The sequence below is a fragment of the Lynx canadensis genome, chromosome F2, assembly GCF_007474595.2.
Source record: "Lynx canadensis isolate LIC74 chromosome F2, mLynCan4.pri.v2, whole genome shotgun sequence".
NCBI lineage: Eukaryota > Metazoa > Chordata > Mammalia > Carnivora > Felidae > Lynx > Lynx canadensis.
In genome coordinates, this window is record NC_044320.2 from 1021850 (window position 1) to 1044766 (window position 22917).

The following is a 22917-nucleotide window of genomic DNA, read 5'->3' on the forward strand; positions in this document are numbered from 1 at the left end:
ATACGTGAGGCCCATAGTCAGCACTCCTATCACATGTCCAAGGCTGATGACAAGGTCAAATGTGATGTGGTTTTCCAAGACGTTTCAGCTTTGGGCAGATCCAGAAAATACTGTGTTTGATCTAGAGAATGTCATCATGATCAGTACAGTTAAAGTCAGGTCTCCCCGTGACATGACATGTCGCACAAAAAATGCTCCTGCTTTTTTGGCCAAAATTTCTGGCTTGTTCACTTTTATCTTCTCCAACCATATCGGTGCCAGTGGTATCTACTTGCCCTCAATAATTTTTTAAATCAATCCCTAAAACCGTATTTTGCTTGTTCCCAGTCCTTTCCTTAAGTCAAATGCGTGTTTCATCTATGCGTACATATATGTAGATTTAAGAGAAATATGAATTGAAATATGAGTTGCATATGCAATATGAATATGAAATATGAGTTGCAAAATATTCCTCAGCCACTATTGGAAATCCTGCATTAATTTCTGGGTACTCTTAAAACCCCAGATTGGAACAGGAAGGAAAGCAAGAAAGATCTGACTCGCTAGTTTACCTTTTTTCTTACCTAAGTGCCTCCACCATTCAACTTCCCCTGTACAACCCACAGATATCCTGCTCTTCAAAAAAAAAATTTTTTTTGAGAGAGAGAGAAAGAGAGAGAGAGAGAGAGAGAGAGAGAGAGAGAGAGAGACAGCAAGCAGGGGAGGGGCAGAGAGAGAGGGAGAGAGAGAATCCAAGCAGTCTCCATGCTGTCAGCATAGAGCCCAACTCGGGACTCGAACTCACAAACTGTAAGATCATGACCTGAGCTGAAATCAAGAGTCTGACACTTAACTAACTGAGCCACCCAGACACCCCAACAACCAATGTGTATTATCTATAATAATGAACTTCCAAAAATGAAAATGAAAACTTGATAAGTATTTCACTGATTTTACTCATTTTGAAGTGGCTCAGGTTTTGACTTAAGTGAAAAGCTTTTTTTTTTTTTTTAAACCTTGAATTTGGGGGCACCTGGGGCTCAGTCAAACATCTGACTTCGGCTCAGGTCCTGATCTCAGGGTTCACGGGTTCGAGCCCCACGTTGGACTCTGTGCTGACAGCTCAGAGCCTGGAGCCTGCTTCAGATTCTCTATCTCCCTTTCTCTCTGTTCTTCCCCCACTCATGCTCTCTCTCTGTTTCTCAAAAATAAATGTTAAAAAAATTAAAAATAAAAATAAAAAACCTTGAATCATATGCACGGATTTAAAAGATTGCTGAAGGCAAACCTAAGAAAATGGAACTAAAATGGTTAGTAGAGAAAAAGGTGAATCAGCCAGAACTTAGGCTGGAAAACTAGGTGTATTACTGTGTCATCTGTGGAGCATCGTTTTATCTGTGCTTGAGGTGTGGCCTCAGTCGTGCTGTTAATGCTCCTTAAAATAACTCAAAATCAAAAAAAAAAAAAAAAAATAACTCAAAATCAGGGTGTTTTTTGATTTGGCCCAGAGATAGAACACCTTGATGAAATATGGATCGATTTTGACCTTGAATCTCTCCCTGCCTAAGACACATCCCGGGATCTGGGGCTAAACACTAAAGGAATTAGGTTTGGCGTTGAACAGATGTGGAAGCTCTAAGAGAGAAGGCACACAAAAGGTGCTCACAAGAACCGACTGTCTTTCCTAGAAAAGAAGATCAGTTTTGAATTCGTGCTGCCTCAGCGATTTGATATGAACTGTTATTGGTTGTTTCTGATATTTGTAAAGCTGACCGAACCCTAAAGAGAGCTAAGGTTGATAATTCCACTTTCAAACGGAATTTTAAAATGGATTGTTTACTTTTAGAGAAAGTGTTTTTCTAAACTGACAGAAACAGAACATGAAACACACAAGAGTTACATTCCGATAAATATGTGAGATGGAAACAACGAGAAACAAAAATGTTTGCATGACCACGAAGGAGAACATTCTCCCAAAAATAAGCCCAAATGTAATTTTAGTAGAAATGATTTTCTGATTGTTACAGATGAAACTATACCTACCAAGAAGAGTTGTAAATAGGGGTGCCCTGGGAGGCTCAGTCAGTTGAGCGTCTAATTTCAGCTCAGGTCACGATCTCCCGGTTCAGGAGTTCAAGCCCCTGCATCGGCTCTGTGCTGACAGCTCAGAGCCTGGAGCCTGCTTCGGATTCCGTTTCCTTCTCTCTCTGCCCCCCGGCCGCTCACACTCTGTCTCTGTCTGTGTCTCAACGATGAATAAACATTAAATTTTTTTTTTTTTTTGCTTTTTTGTTTTTATTATGTACTACATTGATAGACTGCATAACCTTCTAGAAAGGGCAGATGAGCATAACTGAGTTAATCTTCATCGGTCAGGAAAAGGCTTCTTTAATCAATATTTTCCAAACCCTTTGACACATAGTAACGATTAACTCCAGAGATGCGCCTGTCTCTTTGCATCAAACTCCACTGATACCGATAATAGGCAACCCTTTTTTCCTTGCCCCCGTTACAGAACCTGTGGATGTGCGCAGTGGCTATGCCGGGGATGACCAAGCACACGGCCATGACGCCGAGGCCGGGCAGAATCTCGAACCACATCGCGCCGCTGCTGCCAGGACCGAGCCCCTCCTTCCCGGCCCCCGAAAGGTCTTAAAAAGAATTGTAAATTGGATGTCGTTTGCTATTTTTTGTCTTCTTTATAATATTCCAGCATCAGAAAATGTGAAAGAGCTTACGAAATATTGCACTGCTGTGATAGTAAATGACACTCCGTAGCGGGGGACGATTTTAAATCTGAATTAAAGCATTTGCTAGCATTTTCTGCAATACCAATACATTACCATATGCAACCCTCTTAGAGTATGGGAATGTGATATGTAAAAATCCACGGTCCATTTCTGAATCTAAGTACTGCTTTATGGATTTTTCTTGTCAATTCCAGCTGCTACGGCCTCAGCAAAGCAGTTTCTCCAAATTGAAGCAAACTAAAAAACAAAAAAACAAAACCAGAAAACTACAAAGACTTAGGAAAGACCATCTGATGTGGCATTATGGTCAAAAGAATACAAATTATGTGACAAATTTTGATTATAACACCCGGCTTAGTAACTGGTGAAATGCAGACAAGAAAACTAAATTATATAGGATGACTATGCAGCAGTGTGGGAAGTGCGGTATGTTTTTTTTTTTTTTTTTTTTTTTTTTTTTAATTTTTGGGAGAGCGCAAGTGGGGGAGGGACAGAGAGAGAGAGGGACAGAGGATCTGAAACGGGCTCCCGGCTCTGCACTGACAGGCTGACAGCAGAGTGATCCTCGAGATGGCGACCTGAGCTGGGGTCCAAGCTCAAGGGAGTGGGCCACCCAGGCGCCCCATTAGCAGTGCTAATTATTCGTCCGTCTCTGATAGTTTCTTGACTTCTAGGTATATAAAATTTGTTTATTGTTAAAGTTTATTTATTTTGAGAGACAGAAAAAAAAGCACGAGCAGGGGGGGGGGGGAGAGAGAGAGAGAGAGAGAGAGAGAGAGAGAGAGAGAGAGAGAGACAGAGAGCGCGCGCGCGCGAAAGCGCGCGCGCGCGAGTATCCTGAGCAGGTTCCCCGCTGTCAGCGCAGAGCCGGAGGTGGGCCTCCAACCGGGGAACTGTAAGATCATGACCTGAGCCAGCCTAACCCAGTGAGCCACCCAAGCGCCCCCAAATTTATGGATGTTTTTTAAATGGAATATATTTTCATAATAATATGTTGTCAAGGTCGGAGGGCACAGCACATTCTGTCTGCCAGTGTGTTAGCAAGGTCGGTTGCTGTTAAATATCTGCATTTAGAGAGAAAGGCCCGTGGGCCTCCACGCGACCTTTCACCCCGATACCCAGAGGTCCGAGACCCGCCCGTCCCCGCGGCGCTCAAAGGACGGCGCCGGCCAGCGCGCCGGCCGCGGTCTGCCCTTCGGACCCCGCAGCTCGCGCCTCACCCCCCGAGGCCGTCCCGCGGCCGGTCGCTGTCCTGCAGCCGCGGCCGAGCGCCTGCCGCTCCCCCTTTCTGATGCTGCGGAGTTTCCGCGTACACGCGGCCTCCGCGGCTCTCCCACCACCCACCCGCCCCGGCGGAGCAAACGGGGTCTCTCTGTCTGGTACCCTGAGGCCTCGGGGAGGCGGAGCACCGAGAACTACATTTCCCAGGCGGCGGCGCGTTCCCGGACTCCACTTCCCGACAGCGCCCGGGGCGCCCCCGGGACTGCATTTCCCAGAGTGCCGCGGGAGTGCCCGCCGGGTCCCTCCCGGTTCCGCCCCCTCCACCTGGCCCCTGCACGCGTCTGGACGCTCAATCCGCTGCCGGAAGCCGCTCTTCGGGCGACGGGCAGGTGGGGCAGTGCACAGGTGAGACGCCGCGCGGCGGCGCCGAGGATCCCGGCGGGGACCCGGCGTGGCGAGCTGCGGTTCCGGCCCTTGATGTTCCGTGACAGCCGCAGAACCCTGAGGGGTGTGGGGACTCCGAGGGCGTGGAGGTGTCCCGGAGATCTGGGAGAGGAACGGGGCGTGGGAGGAGTCCCGGCCGCGGTGGTGTTTCCCCACCGACCTGCTGCTGGACTGTAGGCGCGGTCGGGAGCAGCCGATGTCGCGGCAGTATCCCCTCCGGTTGATGCTGGCCATCAGGCCCTGCAGCTGGGTCAGAGCCGTCCTGTAGGGGCCCGAGCAGATTTCCAGCCCCTAGGCTAGGGTTCTCGAGGGTGGTGGCGCCCCGAGGCTTGTCCAGTTCTGAGCCGGAAGTGCCACCTGCCTAGGAGGAACTAGGCTGGCAGAGGCTCTCCTGGAGCAGCTGGCTGCCACCGGGCACCGGACTGCAAACACGGGCTCTCCTCTTCCTTGTCTATGGCCTGTGAGCTTCTAGGCAGAAGGCTTCCTAGGGAATGGGGCGGGGAGGGGGAGACTCGGGTGGTCCCCAGCAGGCTCTCTCTCCTCCCCTGCGGGTCTCATCCTGTCCCAGTTGCCCCAGGAAACCTCGGTCTAGCCGTTGGATAGTTGCCCTGGGGCCCAGTGCTAACCAAGGGCAGTGACCCCACGCAGGGACAACTACAGGGAGTGGGGCTCCATATGCCTCCCACCATTTGCCCCCACAGGTGCAGCCAACATGAGTGAGCCTGGGGGGTCAGTGCGAATCCTAGTGACAGGTGGCTCTGGGCTGGTGGGCAGAGCCATCCAAGAGGTGGTAGCAGATGGAGCTGGGCTGCCTGGAGAGGACTGGGTGTTCGTCTCCTCCAAGGATGCTGACCTCACGTAAGTGGACCCATCCCTGGAGCACACTCACCCACACCCTCTCTAGACCCAGAGCTCCAGGCCAGGCCTGTCCCTGAACCTGGTAGCCTCCGGTCTGGGTCCTCCCTGCCAGGTGTCTGGCCTGGCTTGGGTGTGTGCAGCTCTGTTCCTAGGCAAACATCCTCCTATCTCTTCTGGAGGTCCACACCCTCATACCAGCCAGCGCCTGCACGGGCCACTTTCCTTTGTGGCAGCCTTTCCTGCCATCAGCCCTGTCTACTCCTGCCCCCGTTACCCCACCCCCAGGGTGCTAGTTCCTTCCCCGGCTCCTCCCAGGGATGCTGCACAGACCCGAGCCCTGTTTGAAAAGGTCCGGCCCACACATGTCATCCACCTTGCTGCAATGGTGGGGGGCCTGTTCCGGAATATCAAATACAATTTGGACTTCTGGGTAAGTGAGAGGGCCCCGTGGAGCACTGGGAACTTCTTGTTGGCTTTTCATGCTCATTTGTCGGCCCCAGGAAGTCCCTGAGGGTCAGGGCTTGGCACAGCCTGGTGGGGGCAGTCCCCATGGGGTCCCCGGTGACCCACACTCGCTTTGTAGGCAGATGGGCGTAGAGGTGGGTGGGGGCATTTGGCCCCACAGGAAAAGCCATGGAGTTGACTGTGGGTTGGAGGAACTGAGAATAGCCAGCCTTCGCTGTTTGACTTCGATAGGGTTGGTTTCTACCCGCTGAGCCCCCCCAGGTCTCTAGACCCTTCTGCTCCCAGGATCTCTGGTCCAGCTGCGCTGAACCAGGCCTACCATGCATTCTGGGGCACAGAGGTGTGAGCTGGGCTCTGGGTCTGAGGTGTCTGACCTGGGGGCCTGGGATGTGGTGGAAGGGGCAGGAGGGGAGCAAGGTTCTGCCTATAGCCCTGCTCCTGCCAGGCGGCGCCCCTGGCTTGGACCCACCATTGCTGGGCATCTGGTCTTTATGGCGCAGGGATGGCAGAGGCTCAGATCAGATTCTGCCCCGGGGCGCCCCACCCCAGGGCTTTCCTTGTCTCAGGCCAGTCATCCAAGAAGGCCGCCTAGTCCAAGCCTCTCCACCTCCAAATGTCTGGGCCATCTCATGCCCAGTCTCATCCCAGGGTCTGGGGAAAGTGGGGTCTGGGGAGGGGTGGGGCTGCCCAAAGCTTCACTGCTACCGGCTGGTAAAGTTGGGTAGTCTCCTTGGGCTAGGGGAGTGGAGGGGCCCCTTCTCTCCACCCTTGTTGGGGGCTAGATCGGGCCTGCCCTCAGCAGCCTGTGAGGGTGAGGCCCAGCCCTGAGCTAGGGAATGTGGTCCTCTCCTCCAGCCCGCCCCGCCCCACGGCCCCAAGGGTGGGGGGGGAGGGTCAAAGGACTACCTGCCTAGGATGTATCAGGCCCAGAGGGGGCATGGTTGCTGGGAGGTCTATGCTGGGAGGTCTAGCCTTGTCCCCAGGAGCAGTTAGGATAAACTGGCTCAGGTGCTGCCCTCGTGGGAGGGGCCGGGGTGTGTCCTGCTTCTGTCCCTGGAGGAGCAGGTAAGGGCCGGGGTCCTGCCAGCAGATTCAGAGGGGCTTGAATCTGCCCTGCCCACCCCCCTCACCCCCACGCCAGAGGAAAAACATTCACATCAACGACAACGTCCTGCACTCGGCCTTCGAGGTGGGCGTGCGCAAGGTGGTCTCCTGCCTGTCTACCTGCATCTTCCCGGACAAGACCACCTACCCTATTGACGAGACTATGGTGAGGGGCGGGGCCAACGGGGGGGCGGGGCCAGTGGGGCGGGGCCAGGAAAGCAAAGGCTGCCTCTGCTCCCCTAGATCCACAACGGGCCGCCGCACAACAGCAATTTTGGCTACTCCTACGCCAAGAGGATGATCGACGTGCAGAACAGGTCGTCCGCCCGCTGGCCCGGCTGAGGCCGGACAGGAAAAGGGAGGAGGGCCCAGTGGGTACCTTGGCACAGCTCCCAAGCATCGTGCCCTCTCTTCGCGGGCCTCGGTTTTTGCCCCCCTCAGAGGCCAGGGCGGGTGTGGTGGGGTCAGCGGTCCCAGGCGAGCGCCGCAAGAGACGCTGTGACCCTGCAGGGCCTACTTCCAGCAGCACGGCTGCACTTTTACCGCCGTCATCCCAACCAACGTCTTCGGGCCCCACGACAACTTCAACATCGAGGACGGCCACGTGCTGCCCGGCCTCATCCACAAGGTGCACCTGGCTAAGAGTGAGTGCCTGCTTGGTGAGGTCCGGGGGGGGGGGGGGGGCGGTGGGGGGTGGCCGGTGGAGTCCCCTCTGACACCTGCCCCCTCCCTGAATCTGCAGGCAGCGGCTCAGCCCTGACGGTGTGGGGCACTGGCAAGCCACGGAGGCAGTTCATCTACTCACTGGTTCGTGCGGGACTGGGCCTAGCTCTCTCTGCTAGAACGTTCCCTGGCCTGCCACGCTGGCTGTGGGAAGGCCATAGTGTGAGGGAGCCCCAGAAAGGAGTGAGGGTCCAGGCTGAGCCTCTGGAGCAGCAGGCCACTGGTCCTCGCTGGGTCCCTATAGGTGCCTGGCCCCATGGGAGTCGCTGGGTGCAGCTCTGAGCTCAGTGAAAGATAAGACTCTGTCAGGTAGGCTGCGGTGGCTAAGCTGCCCAAAGGGAGAGACCTCCCCCCCGGGGAGCCCAGGCTGTGCCCTCACCGAACAGGGCCACCCAAGAGAGGTGGCCTGTGGCTCCAGGCGGGCGTGACTTGTGTCCTCTGACCCCGTCTGACTTCCAGGACCTGGCTCGGCTCTTCATCTGGGTCCTGCGGGAGTACGATGAGGTGGAACCCATCATCCTGTCAGGTGGGCACCCTGTGGCCCCACTGCCCCTGCCCCGGGGCAGAACCCACGTCTGTGCCGAGGGCAGCTGGGGCTGGGAATGGGAGTGTGGCGGGGGGCTGGGTGGCTGCAAGGCCGGGTGGAGGAGGCCTCACCTGGCTGTTGGTCCCCCCCCCCCCCCCCCGCTCCCCACAGTGGGCGAGGAGGATGAGGTCTCTATCCAGGAGGCAGCCGAAGCCGTGGTGGAGGCCATGGACTTCCGCGGGGAGGTCACTGTATCCTTTGGCTCTGGGGCAGGACGCTGTGGGGCTGATGGATGCAGAATGGCTCTCGCCTGGCAGCTGGAGAGGAGGGGAGCTCTTCTGTCCCCAAAGCTCCCCTGGGAAAGGCAGGTTCAAGGGCAGGCTGGTGGGGCGGGTGCCCCTTGTGCTGTGGCCTTGACTGGGCACCTAGTTTGATACAAGCAAGTCAGATGGGCAGTTCAAGAAGACGGCCAGTAACGGCAAGCTTCGGACCTACTTGCCCGACTTCCGGTTCACACCCTTCAAGCAGGGTGAGCCCCCGGCCCTCCCGTGGCTCTCCCACCCCATCCCTCGGGACCTCCCAGCCCCTCCTTCTTGGCTTTGGGTCACTCCTGCCCCTCCTTAAGCAGTGGCTTCCTTGCTTGGAGCTGAAGACACCCTGTAGATTTGGTGTCCAAACCCTTGTCGGGGAGGCAGGACCCAGAAGGGGTGACTGCCTGTGTCCTGGGGTCCCCACCCTCCGCATCTCCTCCAGTGGAGGTCAGCGCAGCCTCGGCCCTCACCTGCCACCACCTGTCACCCGCCCACCTCTGCAGCTGTGAAGGAGACCTGTGCCTGGTTCACCCACAACTACGAACAGGCCCGGAAGTGAAGCACGGTGTGGGAGCAGGTGCCGGCTGCCCCCGAAGCCCCAGAGATGACACCCTCAGACCGTGCCGGGAGCCAAGGGCACTGCCAGCACCGGGGGCCCACATTCTCGCCCCTCTGCCAGGGCGGCTCTGAGCAGCTGTGCAGTGAGGCCACCATTCGTGTCTGTCCTCAGGGAAACCAAGGCCTGGCCAGGCCCGGCACCTTGCTCCCCAATGCCGGTCTCTGGGTCCTAAGCGTGTCCACTTCTGATCCTGCTCTCCCATTCCCTGGGAGCCAATAAAGTCTATTTTCCCAGGCCTACCCCCAGCAGCTCTGTGCCGGCTGTGTCCCTCCCACCATGGGCACTGCCTCCCTGCGCCTGGCTGGCCCCAGGACCCACCATTCACCTGCTGGTTCCTCAGAAAGCTGCTGGGCCAGGGTGGCCAGCTGTACCTGGGTAGGCTGCAGGGCGGAGGCAGGGGACAGCCGAGTGGTGGGGGTGCAGGGCAGAGCACCTGTTAGTGGTCCCAGCTGGTGCTGTGGCCACCGCTTAGCCTTTCCACGTGAGGTCATATGCAGGCCTGGGTGCCCTGAACTCCCGGGGCCTGCCTGTTTGCCCCAGGACCCTGGGCCATGAGGTTGCTCTGGAGTTGGACAGGCTGAGTAGGCATCTGGATGGACCCAAGGGGAGGGTGGTGATTGGGACCCCAAGAGAGAGCTGAGCCAGGCCTGGCCCCTCATCTCCCTAGCCATCAGGTCGCAGCTTGTGATGGGGCTTGGCCCGACCTTCTCCCTGGACAGTAGCAAAGGTGTCACAAAGGAGGGCCTGTCACAAAGGTGGGTAGGGGAGAGCAGCCCAGGCCTCCCCATTCTCAGCAGGAATACAGCAGAGTCCCCCAGCCAGCCAGTCAGTGCTGGGGTGTGGACCCAGGAGTACCCAACTTGAAAACCCTCAGTACTGCCTAGCCCAGGACCCAGACACCTTCCCTGGCTGTGGGCCCGCCTCCTCTCAGGTCCCCTCTCTCCTGGGTCACCCTTGGCCATCCTCATGCAGGTGGCCCCCAGCTTCCTTCTGACCCCAGATGTGCCTGCCATGTTAATTCCTCCCTCTGTTCAGGCAGTATTGGCTGTCTTCTCAGTGCCAGGCACACAAATTCCCACCTCTGTCCCTGTACCTAGCTGGTCTTTCATGGCATTTGTCCCCACCCCTTCTCCAGCAGGCTGTGTGTTTCTCCCGCAGGGCTCTGTTGGGGCTGGCCCAGGACCCTCAGGTCAGTGCCTGTCCACCTTTTAGGCCTCAGTTGAGGTGTTCCTTTCTCTGAGTGCCCACTCTGCTGTGGGACTCCTGTGTGCTGGTCTGGGAGCACCTGGGAGCCTGCTCCTCCCCCCAGGACTTGAGCTCTAGGACGTGGGTCAGCCCTGTGTTCCCTGGGCTCCAGCCCTTGTGAACAAAGAAGGCTCTGCTCAGGAGTTCAGGGAGGGGGTGGTGCCTGAGACGGAGCTTGAGCCAGCCACGTGAGCACATACAGAGGGAGGCCCCTGCAGAGCAGAGACCTGCACACACGTGGCAGGACACAAAGAGTGGCTGTGTCCTGAGCCATCCTCCGTACTGTTCTCTGTGTGCGTGTGCGTGTGCGTCGCGTCACAGAGGGGCTGCGTCCCCAGCCAGAATGCAAGTCCTCAAGGTAGGGGTCCCGTGGCCCAGTCTGCTGCTCGGGCTCACACCCTGCAGGGGCAGTGCTGAGTGAATGAGGGGATTTCATCGTTGAAGAGTTTAGAATGTGTCAAAGTAGAGTTTAGAGTAAGCAAACATTTTTTAAAATTTTGCTTTAGAGAGACAGAGCATACGTGCGGGGAGGGGCAGAGGGAAAGAGCGAGAATCTCAAGCAGGTTCCACGCTAGGTGTGGAGTCCGATCCCGTGGCCTTGGATCACCACCCTGGCCAAAACCAAGAGTCACGCTGAAATCAAGAGTTGGATGCCCAACTGCGAGGCGCCCTAAGACGTTTTTAAAATGCAATCTTAAACAGAAAAACTACAATCTTCACTCTCCAAGCTTTATTTTTCCAGGGCCAATTAAAGATTACAAGCATTTGGGACACCCGGGGGGCTCAGTTGGTTAAGAGGCCGGCTCTTGAGGGGTGCCTGGATGGCTCAGTCGGTTGAGCGTCTGACTTTGGCTCAGGTCACAATCTCACGGTTCATGAGCTTGAGTCACGTGTCAGGCTCTGTGCTGACAGCTCAGAGCCTGCAGCCTGCTTCAGATTCTCTTGTCTCCCTCTCTCTCCCCCTCCCCCTTTTGCGTTCTCTCTCTCAAAAATAAACATTAAAAAAAAAAAAAAAAAAAAACAACAACAACCCTGCTCTTGATCTCAGCTCAGGTTATGATCCAGGATCCTGGGATCGAGTCCCGAGTTGGGCTTTGTGCTGACAGCGTGGAGCCTGCTTGAGATTCTCTCTTCTCTGCCCCTCCCCCAGGCTCACTCGCTCTCTCTCTCAAAATAAATAAATAAACTGAAAAAAGAAAAACAAGTACTACTACCCCTACCCTCCCATCAGTTTCAAACATGGGCCCTGGCGGTGGCCAAGCACTCCCATCTCCCCCAGGACCAACAAGATGGGCCAGGTCTCCGCTGGGGAGCCAGGCCTCAGGAAGACCTCTCCTGCCTTATCGCAGCAACCTGCGAGGCCCATGAAAACCAAGATCCAGGCTGGCTGGAGGAACTTCATTAATGCAGTCAGTGCATGCCCTGTTCACACATTTCACTGGCAGTGCTAATGTTATGCTGTCACCTGGACCTGCTGAAGCTTGGACAGGGGCTGACAACAAGCCCTGGCCTCCCCACCCGAGTCCACTCCCAGGTTCCAAAGAGAGAACCTGGGTGCCCCTGAGAACGTGGCTGCCACCCAGAGAAAGCGGCCTAAGGCTGGTAGGGCTCCACTCCCTAGCTCCTGACATGTCGTAATGATTGGCCAGGGTCAGGACCTCGCCCGCCCGGGGCCCTTCATCGGAATCAGGACGATGCTTTCACCTGGAGGCTAAACTGTCCAGCGCCAGTGGTTTCCCGGACTCAGCGGCGTTCGCGCGAGGGACACCCAACCAGGCACGCTCCAGGGCGCAGACCTCCGGAAGGACTCGGAGGAACCCCCACCTTTTCCAACCCTTGGCCACTGAACGGAGTCTCTCAAGCTCCGATCAGGATCTGATCGACACCAGGCCCCCAGAATCCTGCCACGGAAGCTTCATCCACCTCGCCAGACGCGGCGCTTCTGCCAGACTCTCCAACGCGCGGTGGAAGACGGGGCGCGGCGCCCCGCCCACCGGAGCCGCAGCGCCCCGCTCTCCCGGACCAATGAGCAGCGCGGGGAGGGACTGGAGCGGTACTGCTAGTCGAGCGGTAGGGCGCAGAGCCCGGAAGGGAGTGGGCGGGGCGTGAAGTCCAGGCAGCCAATAGACAAGGACAGGGCGGGGCGGCGTAGCCCATTGGCGGGGCCGAGGGCGTGGGGCGGAGCAGGGCCTGGCGGGGCGGTGGCGAGATGGCGGTGGTGGCGGCACCCGGTCTGGACCAGTTACGCGTGGGCTTTGTTGGCGCCGGGCGTATGGCAGAGGCCCTCGCGCAGGGCTTCATTCGAGCAGGTGGGGCGCCTCGGGCGTGGGGGCGCGTGGGTCCCTGGGCCTGGGGGCCAGCGGGCGTCCGACACCGGCCGGTTGTGCGAGGGAAGGGTTTCTCTGCGTGGAGGGATGCATCCCGCAGAGCTCCTGGGCGAGGAGCGAGGGCACCGTGGAAGCGGAGCGGGGCGGGTCCGGCCCGGCGGGCGTGGGCCCGGGCGGAAGGCGGACTCTGCTCCTGGGGACCCTGCGTCCCTGTGAGCACAGCGGGGACGGCTGTGCGTAGGAGGCTTAGAGTTGGTTGTCCCCGCACTGGCCAGGAGCCACATGGGGCCATAGACCGCCCACCATGGAAATGTGGATGGTTCGCGTTGAGATGTGGCGTGAGTTTATGGCATAAAATCTACGTCGGGTTTGGAAGATTTAGCACACAAGAAAAGAGAAAGTAACATATTTTGGTAACTTTTAATGCTGACTGAAACGAAGTTTTGGAAGAATAGCATTTTCTTTATATCGTGTTAAGTCAAATATGTTACGATTGATTTCACCTATTTTCCTTACTTGTTTAATGTGACTACTAGAAAGCGTGAAGTTCTCTACGTGGCTTCAGTGATATTTTTCTTGGACAGCGCTAGCTTAGAGCCCGGGATCTCCTACTAACTACCTGGTCTGCCTGGGTCCGGTTGCTTGACCTTTGAGCCTCCCGTTTCCTGTTTGTTTGCCGGCTCTACTCTGGCGGCGCGCTGCAGGTTTTCACAACCTCCGCAGCACTGTGGACACTTGGGGTGGGATAATTCTCCATTCTTCACATTGTAGGGTGTTTAGCCGCGTCCTTGGCCTCTTCCCACTAGATGTCAGTAGCATCCCCTGTTGTGAGAGGCAAAACTGTCTCCAGCAGTTGCCACAAGTCCCCTGGGGTTGGAAAGGGGCAGAGACTTCCCTGGTGGTGAACCACTGGTTTGCAGCAAGGCATGATAATGCTGTCCCTAAACTTACTCCACGGGATTTAGAAACGTTTACGTGTAGATTATAGGCTGGCTTTCTCCCTTCAGCCACAGTCAAGGTTCAGTGGGGTCAAAATCATCAGAAAATACTTTACTGCAAAACTCTCAAGTGTTTTACCTGTAAAACCGCCAGTATCTCCTTCCTTCCAGGGTGGTGCAGATTCAGTGTTGAACACAGTAGCGGTAGGAATGCATGGCACTTGTCACTGTCCTGACTAACTGGCCTTGTGTTTGGGTTGTGGGGTGCACTTCTGTCTTCCTGTTAGACCTTACAGAAACTTAATCTCCTCGGCCCTGTACGCGACAGGTGCAGATGATTTCTCCCAAATGGGCGTTTAGCCCCAGCTCGGACATCCCAGCACAGATATACCCCCAGCTCCCCCGGAAGCTTGCCCCTGTTTGGCCTCCCTACCCACCACGGCCCCCTCCTCCCCTGCCTTCCTGTCCCTCGAGGTATAGGCCCCTGAGATCCATGTCCTCATGAGACTAGGCAAGCTCCTGGCCCCTGTGTCTAGCGGGGCCTGTGGCCGCGGCCACAGATGGGTGGTGGAGACTGACAAGTACCACAGGATGGACGTGACTGCCTGGTCCTGGCCGAGTGGAACACGCCTGCCACGCACTTCGGTTCTTACAGAGTCTCAGGCAGCCAGCGGCCAGGATGGCCCAGGCATGGCTGAGTGTGAGAGACCCTTCGGTGAGGGGCAGGCCAGGCTGGCCCCTGTTCCTTCCTTCCACCCCACCTCCTCACTGACCCTTCTGCTCTTTGCCTTTCTCTCCAGGAAAAGTCGAAGCTCAACACATACTAGCCAGCGCACCAAGTGACAGGAACCTCTGCCACTTCCGGGTGAGCTGGTCCCCGGCTCTTCTGAGTCGAGGCCATCCTGGTGGGGGGGAGAGGGGGCTCATGGTGGCTCTTGACTCCTGTTCCTCTGAGACACTTCCTGGGGGCAAGGGAATGCTGCTTAGTTAGCTGAACTTTTGAGACTGTCTGGGTTGGGGAAAGAGGAGGTCAAAGACTAGAAGGAAAGTCAAGGTTGTGGAGAGCAAGGGCGGAGTTAACGGGGCGTGTGTGTGTGTGTGTGCACGTGTATCTGTGTGTTGGGGTGGGCAGAGATGGTTGTGGGCCCTCACTGGGGTCAGAGGGCGTGAGGAGGTCCTGACATCAGCAAGGCCCGTGAGGGGCAGGTTGGGTCCTGAGCAAGAACCCGTGGTCTGGGTGAGTCTTGGGCATTGTGAGGGGGCTGGTGCAGGCGTTTGCAACGGGAGGAGAGGTCCCTGGGGACCCCTGGGGATGCAGGGTGGCCTCTAGCAGGAAGGGCCATGGTCTGGGAGGCTGCCGCACTTCACCCCAGCCATGATCCCGCTGTCCCCACTGCAGGCTCTGGGCTGCCAGACCACCCACTCCAACCAGGAGGTTGTGCAGAACTGCTGGTTAGTCTTCTTTGCCACCAAGCCCCATGTCCTGCCAGCTGTCCTGGCAGAGGTGGCCCCCGTGGTAACCACTGAGCACATCTTGGTGTCTGTGGCCGCCGGGATCTCTCTGAGTACCCTGGAGGAGGTGAGTGGGGGTTATGTGGGAGGTGAGGCTTTGCCCCCAGAGTCAGTTCTATTGGCCAGGCTCTGCTTCCCACCCCTTGCCATCCGAGACTGGTGCCAGCCTGACTCTAGCCCTTTAGGGAGGCGGAATGGGTGAGACATGTGACACTTGGCCTTCCAGACAGCCCAAACAGGGGGCCAGGGGGCCGAGGGGCCTGAGGTTCAGGCTCCTCCTGGCACCGCGCCCAGGACCCGGGGAGGGGAGCCCACAGCTGGCGGAGGCGAAGGCCTGCCTGGCAGCGCCGACCCCACCCGTTCCCTGACCCCTGCCTCTCTCTGGCCAGCTGCTGCCACCGGCCACACGGGTGCTGCGGATCTCCCCCAACCTGCCCTGCGTGGTTCAAGAGGGCGCCATGGTGATGGCCCGCGGCCGCCACACTGGAAACAGCGACGCCGAGCTCCTGCAGACCCTGCTGGAGGCCTGCGGGCAGTGCGAGGAGGTGCCTGAGGCCCACGTGGACATCCACACCGGCCTCAGTGGCAGCGGCGTGGCCTTCGTGAGTGTTGTCTCATCCCCCGCCCCCCAGGCCGGCCCTTGACAGAGCGGAGCCTTTTCAGGTCCCTGCAGTGACCCCTGCCTTTGGGATCAGATGGCTTGATCCCCGAGCTGCCTGTATCTCTGCTCTCCCCCACCTTTGAGGCTCAGGACTCCTCCAGTCAGAGCCCTGGGCTCAAGCCTCAGACCAGGTTCCTGCACTGGTGGCCAGTGCTCTGGGCCTTGTTTCTGAAGGTTCTACGCTTTCTCCAAACTGGGTGCTTCATCCAGGGAGAGCGTCAGCTTTGTCAGTCCCCACCCCTCACTGCTGCAGGTGTGTGCCTTCTCCGAGGCCTTGGCCGAAGGTGCCATCAAGATGGGCATGCCCAGTGGCCTGGCCCACCGCATTGCTGCCCAGACCCTGCTGGTGAGTGAGGGCAGCCCCCAGGGACTGTGTGAAGAGGGATAGGCTGGGGGTCTGCAGAGCAGCGGGAAGGGAGACAGCAGGCCCGGGAAACCTGAGTTAGGATCTGGGATGGCAGGCAGCGCAGGCTACACAGTGGGACTGAGCCTCCCTCGATCACCGCCGGTGCCCCTCTCCCCAGGGCACGGCCAAGTTGTTGCTGCAGAAGGGGCAGCACCCGGCTCAGCTGCGGACAGACGTGTGCACGCCGGGCGGCACCACCATCTATGGGCTCCACGCGCTGGAGCGGGGCGGGCTGCGGGCGGCCACCATGAGCGCCGTGGAGGCTGCCACCTGCCGGGCGAGGGAGCTGAGCGGGAAGTAGGGAGCGGGCACTGGCCGTGGCCGCCCCCAGGCCCTCCTTCCCTGCCCCTTCCCGGCACTGCAGCTCTCCCTCAGGCAGGAACCCCCAGGGCTGCCCCATCCCTGCGTGAGGAAATGAGGACGGGACTGGAGGGGTTCGCAGGCAGGGGATCCCCTCACCTGTAGGAACCCCCCCCCACCATGGGGAAGAGAGCACCGTGGGGTGGCCCCCCTTCGTGGGTGGCCTGGGTTCTGGGGGCCTGAGCGTTGGGACGTGGTGGGCTGGCTGCGTGAGGCAGGAGCAGAGAAGCTGGGCGGGCCCTTCCGACAGCTGTGTAACCACCGCCAGCTGGGGGGGGGTGACGCAGAGACTGCACAAGAGACTTGCTCTGTGCAGTGAAGCCAGCCACATCCGTCTCGTCCCCAGGCTGACCTGCCATTAGGTGGGGCTACCCACAGGGAGCTGGGCCCGGACCCTGCCAGGCCCCAAGAAGAGAACGGGGCTGGGTGTCCTTGCCCTGGCTGAGGAGGAGCTGCACCCAGGTCCTTCCCTTGGGGACACTCGAGCAGAGCCCCCGCAGGATGGCCGCAGTGCTCCAGCTGGCAGCAGGCCACGGGCGGTCTGGGAGGGTGGCCCGGCCAGCTGCGGGACAGAGACTTGGCTTCAGCTGGCCGTGGGCCCCCTGCCCCTGCGGAGCAGGATCTGGGTGATCTGCCCTGATGACCCTTCCGTGGGTTGTCCTGGAGGGTCTCGTGGCCTGGCCTCAACTGCAGGACGTGGCTCTTCGGCATGTCCCTGAATGGAGCAACCAGCCCGGAGGGCAGGGAACTCAGGTCCCGAACTGAGGCTGTGGGGCCTGTGGTGGAGGGTGGGCTGCCCGCACTGCCCACCCCCCTCCCCCGGCAAGGCCCTGGAGTGCTGGAGCTCCCCTCCCCTCCCCCAGTGGCCTCCCGGCACTGTGCCAGTCACGGGGTGGAGCTGATTGTGCCACCTGCAGGCCGAGACGAGCAAATCAGTCCTGTCTGTAGGTGGCCTGGTGGCACCCCCCCCCCCCCGTCACTGTAGCAGTGCCCCACCCTGCTCTCGCTCCTGCCCTCCACCCCACCCCCCCCCCCCCCGCCCCATTCCATCTTGGCACACTGGCCCTCCTCCTGCCTGTTAGGAGGGTCAGCCTGAGGACATTTCCACACCTGACTTCTCTGAGATGGGAATAAAGACGCTGCTGCCCTGTAGCACTGAGTGACCATACTTGGGCTGACAGAGCCAGATTCCAAGGGCTTAGAGGTACATCAGAGCTGAGGCTTGGGGCACGGGGCTCCTGGGAGCTGGTCGAGCGCAGGTGGCGTGGGGGCAGAGGCGACCCGCCCTGGCTGTACGTCACCATCACCGGAGAGCTCTGGTCAGGTGGAGTCGCTGGCTTCCTGACACCCCAGCCTCACCCTCTGGTGTCGGCGGGCTCCAGCAGCGCATCTCCCCACGCGGTCCCCGAGAACCTGGGCGGGTTGGCTTGTGGGGCAGGGGACGAACCTGTGACCAGCCCTGCCATGAGCAGGCCACTCGCTGAACGAGAGGCGTCTCCCTGAGCCCCCAGCCTGGCTGGCGGGGCAGCCTCACCCCAGATGGCGATGGCCCTGGAAAGGACGGGAACGAGAGTGGCTTTGGGGGCCGGGGCGGCAGCCTGATCATTGGCTGGCCACAAGCCCGCTTATGCCACAAGGCTAAAGTTAGGTTTTCAAGAGACTGGTGGGTCTAGTCTCTCCTTTCATCAGTTTTTTTTGTCTTCCTCACTTTTTTGAATCATGAGGTGTTCTAGATCTAAGTATTGGATCGAAATTATAAAATAAGAGTTTACAGGTACCTGGCTGGCTCAGTCCTACAGAATGAAACTCTTGTTTCTTGGGGTTAGGAGTTCAGCCCCCGTGTTTCATGTAGAGGTTACTTAAAAAAATAAAATATACCCCAAATTCAAAAAAATAGATTAAAAGAAGACTTTAGAACAGGGATACATATGAAGTTGACACGAACTTTTATTACAAAGCGCATTGGGCTGACTGGGTGAACACCTCCGGCAAGGATGGGCGTGAAAAGGCTCGACTGCGTGCACCCCATAAGCCCACGGTCCCCTCGAGGACACACCTCTGGAGATGAGCTTCACCAGGGGACACCCCTATCTGGGGACAAGCAGCGCCCAGCGCCCATCCTAGGGCTCCGCATAGCAATCCTGACCTACACTGGGTGGAGGCGTGGGCCGGGGGTCCCTGGTCCCCTCAGCTCGCGGGCGCTCCGTTCCCCTCCCCACATGGTGACGTTGCACCTGCAGTCCACTCCATGTCTGGGGGTCGCTTCCCAAGCACGTAGCCCCCTTGGGCAAGGCCGTGCATCTCGGTTGGGCAACTCTCCCCCAAAACACAAGTTAAGCGTGGTTTTAATAGGAGCCCACACACCCACTTCCCAGTGCCCCCTTCTGCAGCCCGCTGCCATGCCCTCCAGACACCCCAAGCAGGCCCAACAGCCTCTTCCTAAGAGTAATAACCTTTACTGCTTTGAGTATTCAGCCGTTCTCCTGAAGACACTCTTGGAGCCCCAGGTGCACCCCTGCCTAGCGCCCATGGGCTCCCAGCCCTACGTCCCTGAGCTGCCATCAGGTGGTGGAAGGAAGGTTTCCTGAAGCCCTGTGCCAGCTGCTTGGGTTAGAGTCCCAGGGCCAGCCACAGCCGGCCACCGGCTCCTCTAGGGGTGCAGGCTTGAGATGAGCGAGCAGAGGTGCCAGCTGGGCCCCTGCCTGGTCAAGCTTCCAAATCCTCCACGTCTCCCCTCAGCTCTCGGATTTGAGACCCACGTATGTAACACGCACACACCTCGACTGAGGACAGCTCCAAGAGCGGTTTATGTTCTCAGACTCGGGAGCTGCTCCGGGGGCTCCCTCACCAGTGCATTGCCCCTCCCTCCCACCAGCACGCTGCCGGCCTACAGCCTCCGCAGTGTCCGGCGAGCACGCGGCGGTGGGGTGTGGACCGCAGACCCAGCCCCTGCCCTCCACGAGAGCTCTGGGCAGCAGCTTCCCAGACAGTCCCCGAAGGCCCCGGGCGCCTCCGGGTCCCAGACCACCCGCAGGACTGAGCCCAGAGCGGGGCAGTGACACACCAACACTTGCCTCCCTCTCTCCAGCTGGGCCACTCGGACCTGGGGCTGTGGGAAGCCGCTCCTTCGTCACGCCCCTGGCAGTGCTGGAGGGATGGAAAAGGCTTGGAGGGCACTAAGGCACTGTGGGATTGTCCTGGTGTGGCTGTCAGTGCCGCAGGCCAGTGCCGAGGAGGTGGCGTGGCTCTGGGCCCTGGGGCGGGACCGAGTGGGCTGTGGCTGGTCTGGGGAGCTCATTCAGCCATTGGTCAAATCACCCGGGCCCAGAAAGGCTAGAAGGCTGCCAACCCCACAGAATAGGTGTGATTTTGGAATGGAATCTTCCTAAGGAAAACTAACAACCCCAGTGGAACAGAAATCTACACTCCCTGCTGCACCCGGAACGTCCGGCCCCCCGAGTGCCGGGCACCATCCTCCCTTCCCAGCCGACAGAGCCAATCTCCAAGACTGGCCCCAGGCTGGGGGGGGGGGGGGTGAGACGCCACCCTGGCTCCCATGAGGGGTATCTGTAAAAATGGACTTAATGTGCTAAACACCAAAACTGACTGGCGTGCTTCCCCATGGAGATGATCACATGGCTGTAGCACGGGAGCCACAAAGCACCAGGGCTCCAGACTGACAGGAGTGCTGGACCCTCGTCCAGGGCACGTGACGGGCCCCTGGGGAGGAGGGCCAGAGGTACAGACAGGCACAGGGCTGAAGATCTCAGCTCTCAAAGGCCGGGGCGGGAACGCCGACAGCTGCCCTGTTAAGTGCGTGGTGTCGTGTGTGCGGCAAGGACCCTGGCTAGAACCACAGACCCCACGAGTGTGCTTGCCCAGGGAGGTGTATGAGCCCGAGGCCTCTCTTCTAGCTCCTCCCTCAGGAGATGGGGGACCAGTGAGCAGAACGACCCTTCACCAACAGAGCCCCTCCAAGCCAGCCCGTGCTGGGGTCCCTGGAACCCCCTGAGCCATAGGGTGGGCCACCTCTGGGGAGGGGAGGAGAGGAGATGGAAAGACTGTGTGTCCCCTCCCTCCAAGTGCAGCAGGAGAACAGCCACTGGGGGGCCACTTGGGCTGGCTTGGTCACACCCCGTCCTCGGGGACTGCGGGAGAAGGACCAATGCCTCCCAGCCTCCGGGCCATGCTGATCAGTGAGCGCAGCTGCACCAGCTTCGGTGGCCCCACCTCCCGGGGGTCCTGGTTCTCCAGCCACCGAAGAGCTGTCTCTAGTCCCCTGCACCGCCCTCCCCAGCAGTGGGCACCGCGGCCTCCTCCTCCTCCTCTCCACCCCCCACGACAGAGGGTAGGCTGGCGGGGGGTGGAGGGGGCGGCAGGGGCCAGCACCGGGGGCCGGCCAGGGCCCGCCTCCTCTCTGCAGCTGTCCGGCAGCCCCCCGTCATCGTCCAGATGCAGCCACTTGGCCACTTCCTCGGGCGCCAGGCGCTTGTAGGCCAGGGCCGCCAGGTGCGTGAGGTCGCTGAGCACCGGCTGTGCTCCCGCGGCCTCCTCGGCCTGGCCGGCTGGCTGCCCAACACACTCCTCGCTGGGCCGAGGCTCGAAGGCCGCCCGCAAGCCGAGAAGCCAGCACCGCTCAATGCTGCAGCCTGCACCAGGTCCCAGGAGAGGCCGGCCAGGTACAGCATGTCCTTGAGCATGAAGCTGCGCATAAAGTCCAACGGGGAGCCACCCGCACAAGACACAGCTAGCCTCAACAGCTCCCGCTTGTACAGCTGCTTGAAGGCGGCCACCACTCCCTGCTCCAGGGGAGCAGGGATGTGTGCCCGGCTGCTGCCCTTGGACAGGAACAGCACCCGCACGGCACCATCCGGGGTCTGCAGCTCTTCTGGGGAGCTGAGGGGCTCAGGCCGACACCGCCTGAGGGCCTCCTCATTCTCCTCCAGGGCGGGCGTCCTGGCAGCGGGGCTTGGGCAGGGCGGTGGGCCACCAGCAGCACAGCCCTCTGCTGCAGGCAGCTGCGGCGCAGGTAGCGCCTCACGCCAGGGACGAACTCCTCGAAGAACCAGCCCCGCAGCAGTGGGCGACTGAGCCAGGCATCCGGGCTGTAGCGGTAGGACGCTGGGAACTTGTCCTGGTTGTGGTGCGCAGGCTGGGCGGGTCTGGCAGCTGCCCGATGACCACGGCTTCAGCTTGTGGCTGCCGGTCAGGTTGGCGGCCAGCAGCACTGTTCACCCGGTCGCCCCGCCAGCGGCGGCCGCAGCCCCCCGCGCCGGGGTCTCCCGCGCCCAGGGGCGCGGCCTGCTCCGGAAGCAGCTTCCAGTAGAGGCCGGTGACGTTCGCGTTGTAGATCTGTTCGTCTCCGTAGCCGCCCTCGGCGGGGGGCGGCGGGGCCGGAGGCCGCTCGGGCAGGGGGCCGGAGCTGGAGCCGGGGGCTGTGCGGGCTCCTGCTTGACGGGCGGGCCGGGCGCGGGGCCCGCGGCCAGAGGCTCGGCCTCGCCATAGATGCGCTGGCTGGAGATGCCGTGGCGCTTCTGCCAGGCGCCAGAACCAGCCGTGCTGGCTTTGAAGGTGCACTCGGGCCCGTAGATCTGGCGCGCGAAGGCCTCGGCCTGAGCCTGGATGAGCGGCCCTGACAGCGGCACGCCGTGCTGGCGCAGCGCCAGGAACCACGATAGACGGCGCGGTCGATCTCCTCCTCGTTGGCCAGCCGCATCTTCTTGCGCTGCGTGCCCACCTCTCCGCCCGCTGCTCCAGGGAACCAGCGCAAGCTTGGGCTCATCCTTGAGCCAGCCGCGCAGCTGTGCCGCCCGGCACGCCGAAGTCTCGGCACACGCTGGCCTGCCGCTCGCCGCCCTTGGACGCCGCTCGATGGCCTGGAGCTTGTCCTTGATGGAGTAGGGCCTTGCGGAAGGCCATCTTCACGGCCACGCGGGGGCCGCGGCCCGGGCGCGGGGGGCGGCGGCCTCACGGCGGGAGCCCCGGGGGTGGGTGCGGGGAGCCGCGGCGGCTGCGCGGGGGCGCCCGGGCAGGGGATGGCGGCCGCGCGCGGGGCTGGGCCGGTCGGGGGGCCCGCGGGGTACAGGCGGCTGCGGCGGCAGCGGAGGCGGGGGCGCGGGGGCCACACGCCGGCCCGGCCGGCCGCGCGGGCGGGGCGCTGGGGCGGGGCCGGCCGGGCCCTCCCCTTGTCTCGCCAGCTCCGGGGGCGCAGGCGCGCTGGCCCGGCCACCCAGCCCCGCCCCGTGCGTCGCCCCAGCCCCGCCCCGCGCCGTCGCCGCGCGCCGTCCGGCGCGTGCCGGCTCAGCAGCCCCGCCCCATCCCGGCGAGCCCACTGCACCGGTAGCGCAGGGGTGCGGACGAGCTGCCGTCCTGTTCGCGGCTGCTAGCTCCAGCTTCTCTGGGAAACTGCGAGCCCCGTGGTGACTCCCACTGGCTTCTGTCTTTGCAGCCGCGGGGAGCGTCGCGTCG

The 22917-nt window shown here is 60.2% G+C and overlaps 4 protein-coding genes across 4 annotated transcripts; 2 read left to right on the forward strand and 2 right to left on the reverse strand.

Moving 5' to 3' along the window:
• Positions 1 to 2247: 2247 nt before the first annotated feature.
• On the reverse strand, positions 2248 to 2645 carry LOC115505896 (NADH dehydrogenase [ubiquinone] 1 alpha subcomplex subunit 1-like). The gene has a single exon (XM_030303671.1). It carries the CDS (start codon positions 2578 to 2580, stop codon positions 2368 to 2370), a length of 213 nt encoding a protein of 70 aa, XP_030159531.1. The 5' UTR covers positions 2581 to 2645; the 3' UTR covers positions 2248 to 2367.
• A 1623-nt stretch (positions 2646 to 4268) lies between these two features.
• GFUS (GDP-L-fucose synthase) lies at positions 4269 to 9239 on the forward strand. The gene is made up of 11 exons (XM_030303661.1): positions 4269 to 4355; positions 5096 to 5252; positions 5568 to 5682; positions 6859 to 6987; positions 7065 to 7138; positions 7332 to 7465; positions 7564 to 7628; positions 8004 to 8070; positions 8242 to 8321; positions 8500 to 8599; positions 8885 to 9239. The coding sequence occupies exons 2-11, from the start codon at positions 5107 to 5109 to the stop codon at positions 8938 to 8940; spliced, it is 966 nt and encodes a 321-aa protein (XP_030159521.1). The 5' UTR covers positions 4269 to 4355; positions 5096 to 5106; the 3' UTR covers positions 8941 to 9239.
• A 3202-nt stretch (positions 9240 to 12441) lies between these two features.
• Positions 12442 to 17601, forward strand: PYCR3 (pyrroline-5-carboxylate reductase 3). The gene is made up of 6 exons (XM_030304109.1): positions 12442 to 12554; positions 14311 to 14375; positions 14910 to 15089; positions 15412 to 15624; positions 15937 to 16029; positions 16208 to 17601. The coding sequence occupies exons 1-6, from the start codon at positions 12455 to 12457 to the stop codon at positions 16388 to 16390; spliced, it is 834 nt and encodes a 277-aa protein (XP_030159969.1). The 5' UTR covers positions 12442 to 12454; the 3' UTR covers positions 16391 to 17601.
• Positions 17602 to 18372: 771 nt separating this feature from the next.
• TIGD5 (tigger transposable element derived 5) lies at positions 18373 to 22383 on the reverse strand. The gene is given in 14 exon segments (XM_030304108.1): positions 18373 to 20733; positions 20736 to 20822; positions 20824 to 21095; positions 21098 to 21430; positions 21433 to 21597; positions 21600 to 21632; positions 21635 to 21680; positions 21682 to 21876; positions 21879 to 22123; positions 22126 to 22219; positions 22221 to 22250; positions 22252 to 22311; positions 22314 to 22349; positions 22351 to 22383. Coding segments are annotated over 14 exon segments (1770 nt in total). The 5' UTR covers positions 22369 to 22383; the 3' UTR covers positions 18373 to 20577.
• Positions 22384 to 22917: the final 534 nt, after the last annotated feature.

What these genes read in the sequence shown, in the direction of transcription:
- LOC115505896 (XM_030303671.1), bottom strand. Translation starts at nt 2,580, where the DNA reads ATGTGGTTCGAGATTCTGCCCGGCCTCGGCGTCATGGCCGTGTGCTTG.
- GFUS (XM_030303661.1), top strand. Translation starts at nt 5,107, where the DNA reads ATGAGTGAGCCTGGGGGGTCAGTGCGAATCCTAGTGACAGGTGGCTCT. An exon ending in GGCAGTTCATCTACTCACTG is followed by an intron (nt 7,629 to 8,003) that starts GTTCGTGCGGGA and finishes TCTGACTTCCAG; the next exon opens with GACCTGGCTCGGCTCTTCAT. An exon ending in ACTTCCGCGGGGAGGTCACT is followed by an intron (nt 8,322 to 8,499) that starts GTATCCTTTGGC and finishes CTGGGCACCTAG; the next exon opens with TTTGATACAAGCAAGTCAGA.
- PYCR3 (XM_030304109.1), top strand. Translation starts at nt 12,455, where the DNA reads ATGGCGGTGGTGGCGGCACCCGGTCTGGACCAGTTACGCGTGGGCTTT. An exon ending in GTGGCAGCGGCGTGGCCTTC is followed by an intron (nt 15,625 to 15,936) that starts GTGAGTGTTGTC and finishes TCACTGCTGCAG; the next exon opens with GTGTGTGCCTTCTCCGAGGC. An exon ending in TTGCTGCCCAGACCCTGCTG is followed by an intron (nt 16,030 to 16,207) that starts GTGAGTGAGGGC and finishes CCCTCTCCCCAG; the next exon opens with GGCACGGCCAAGTTGTTGCT.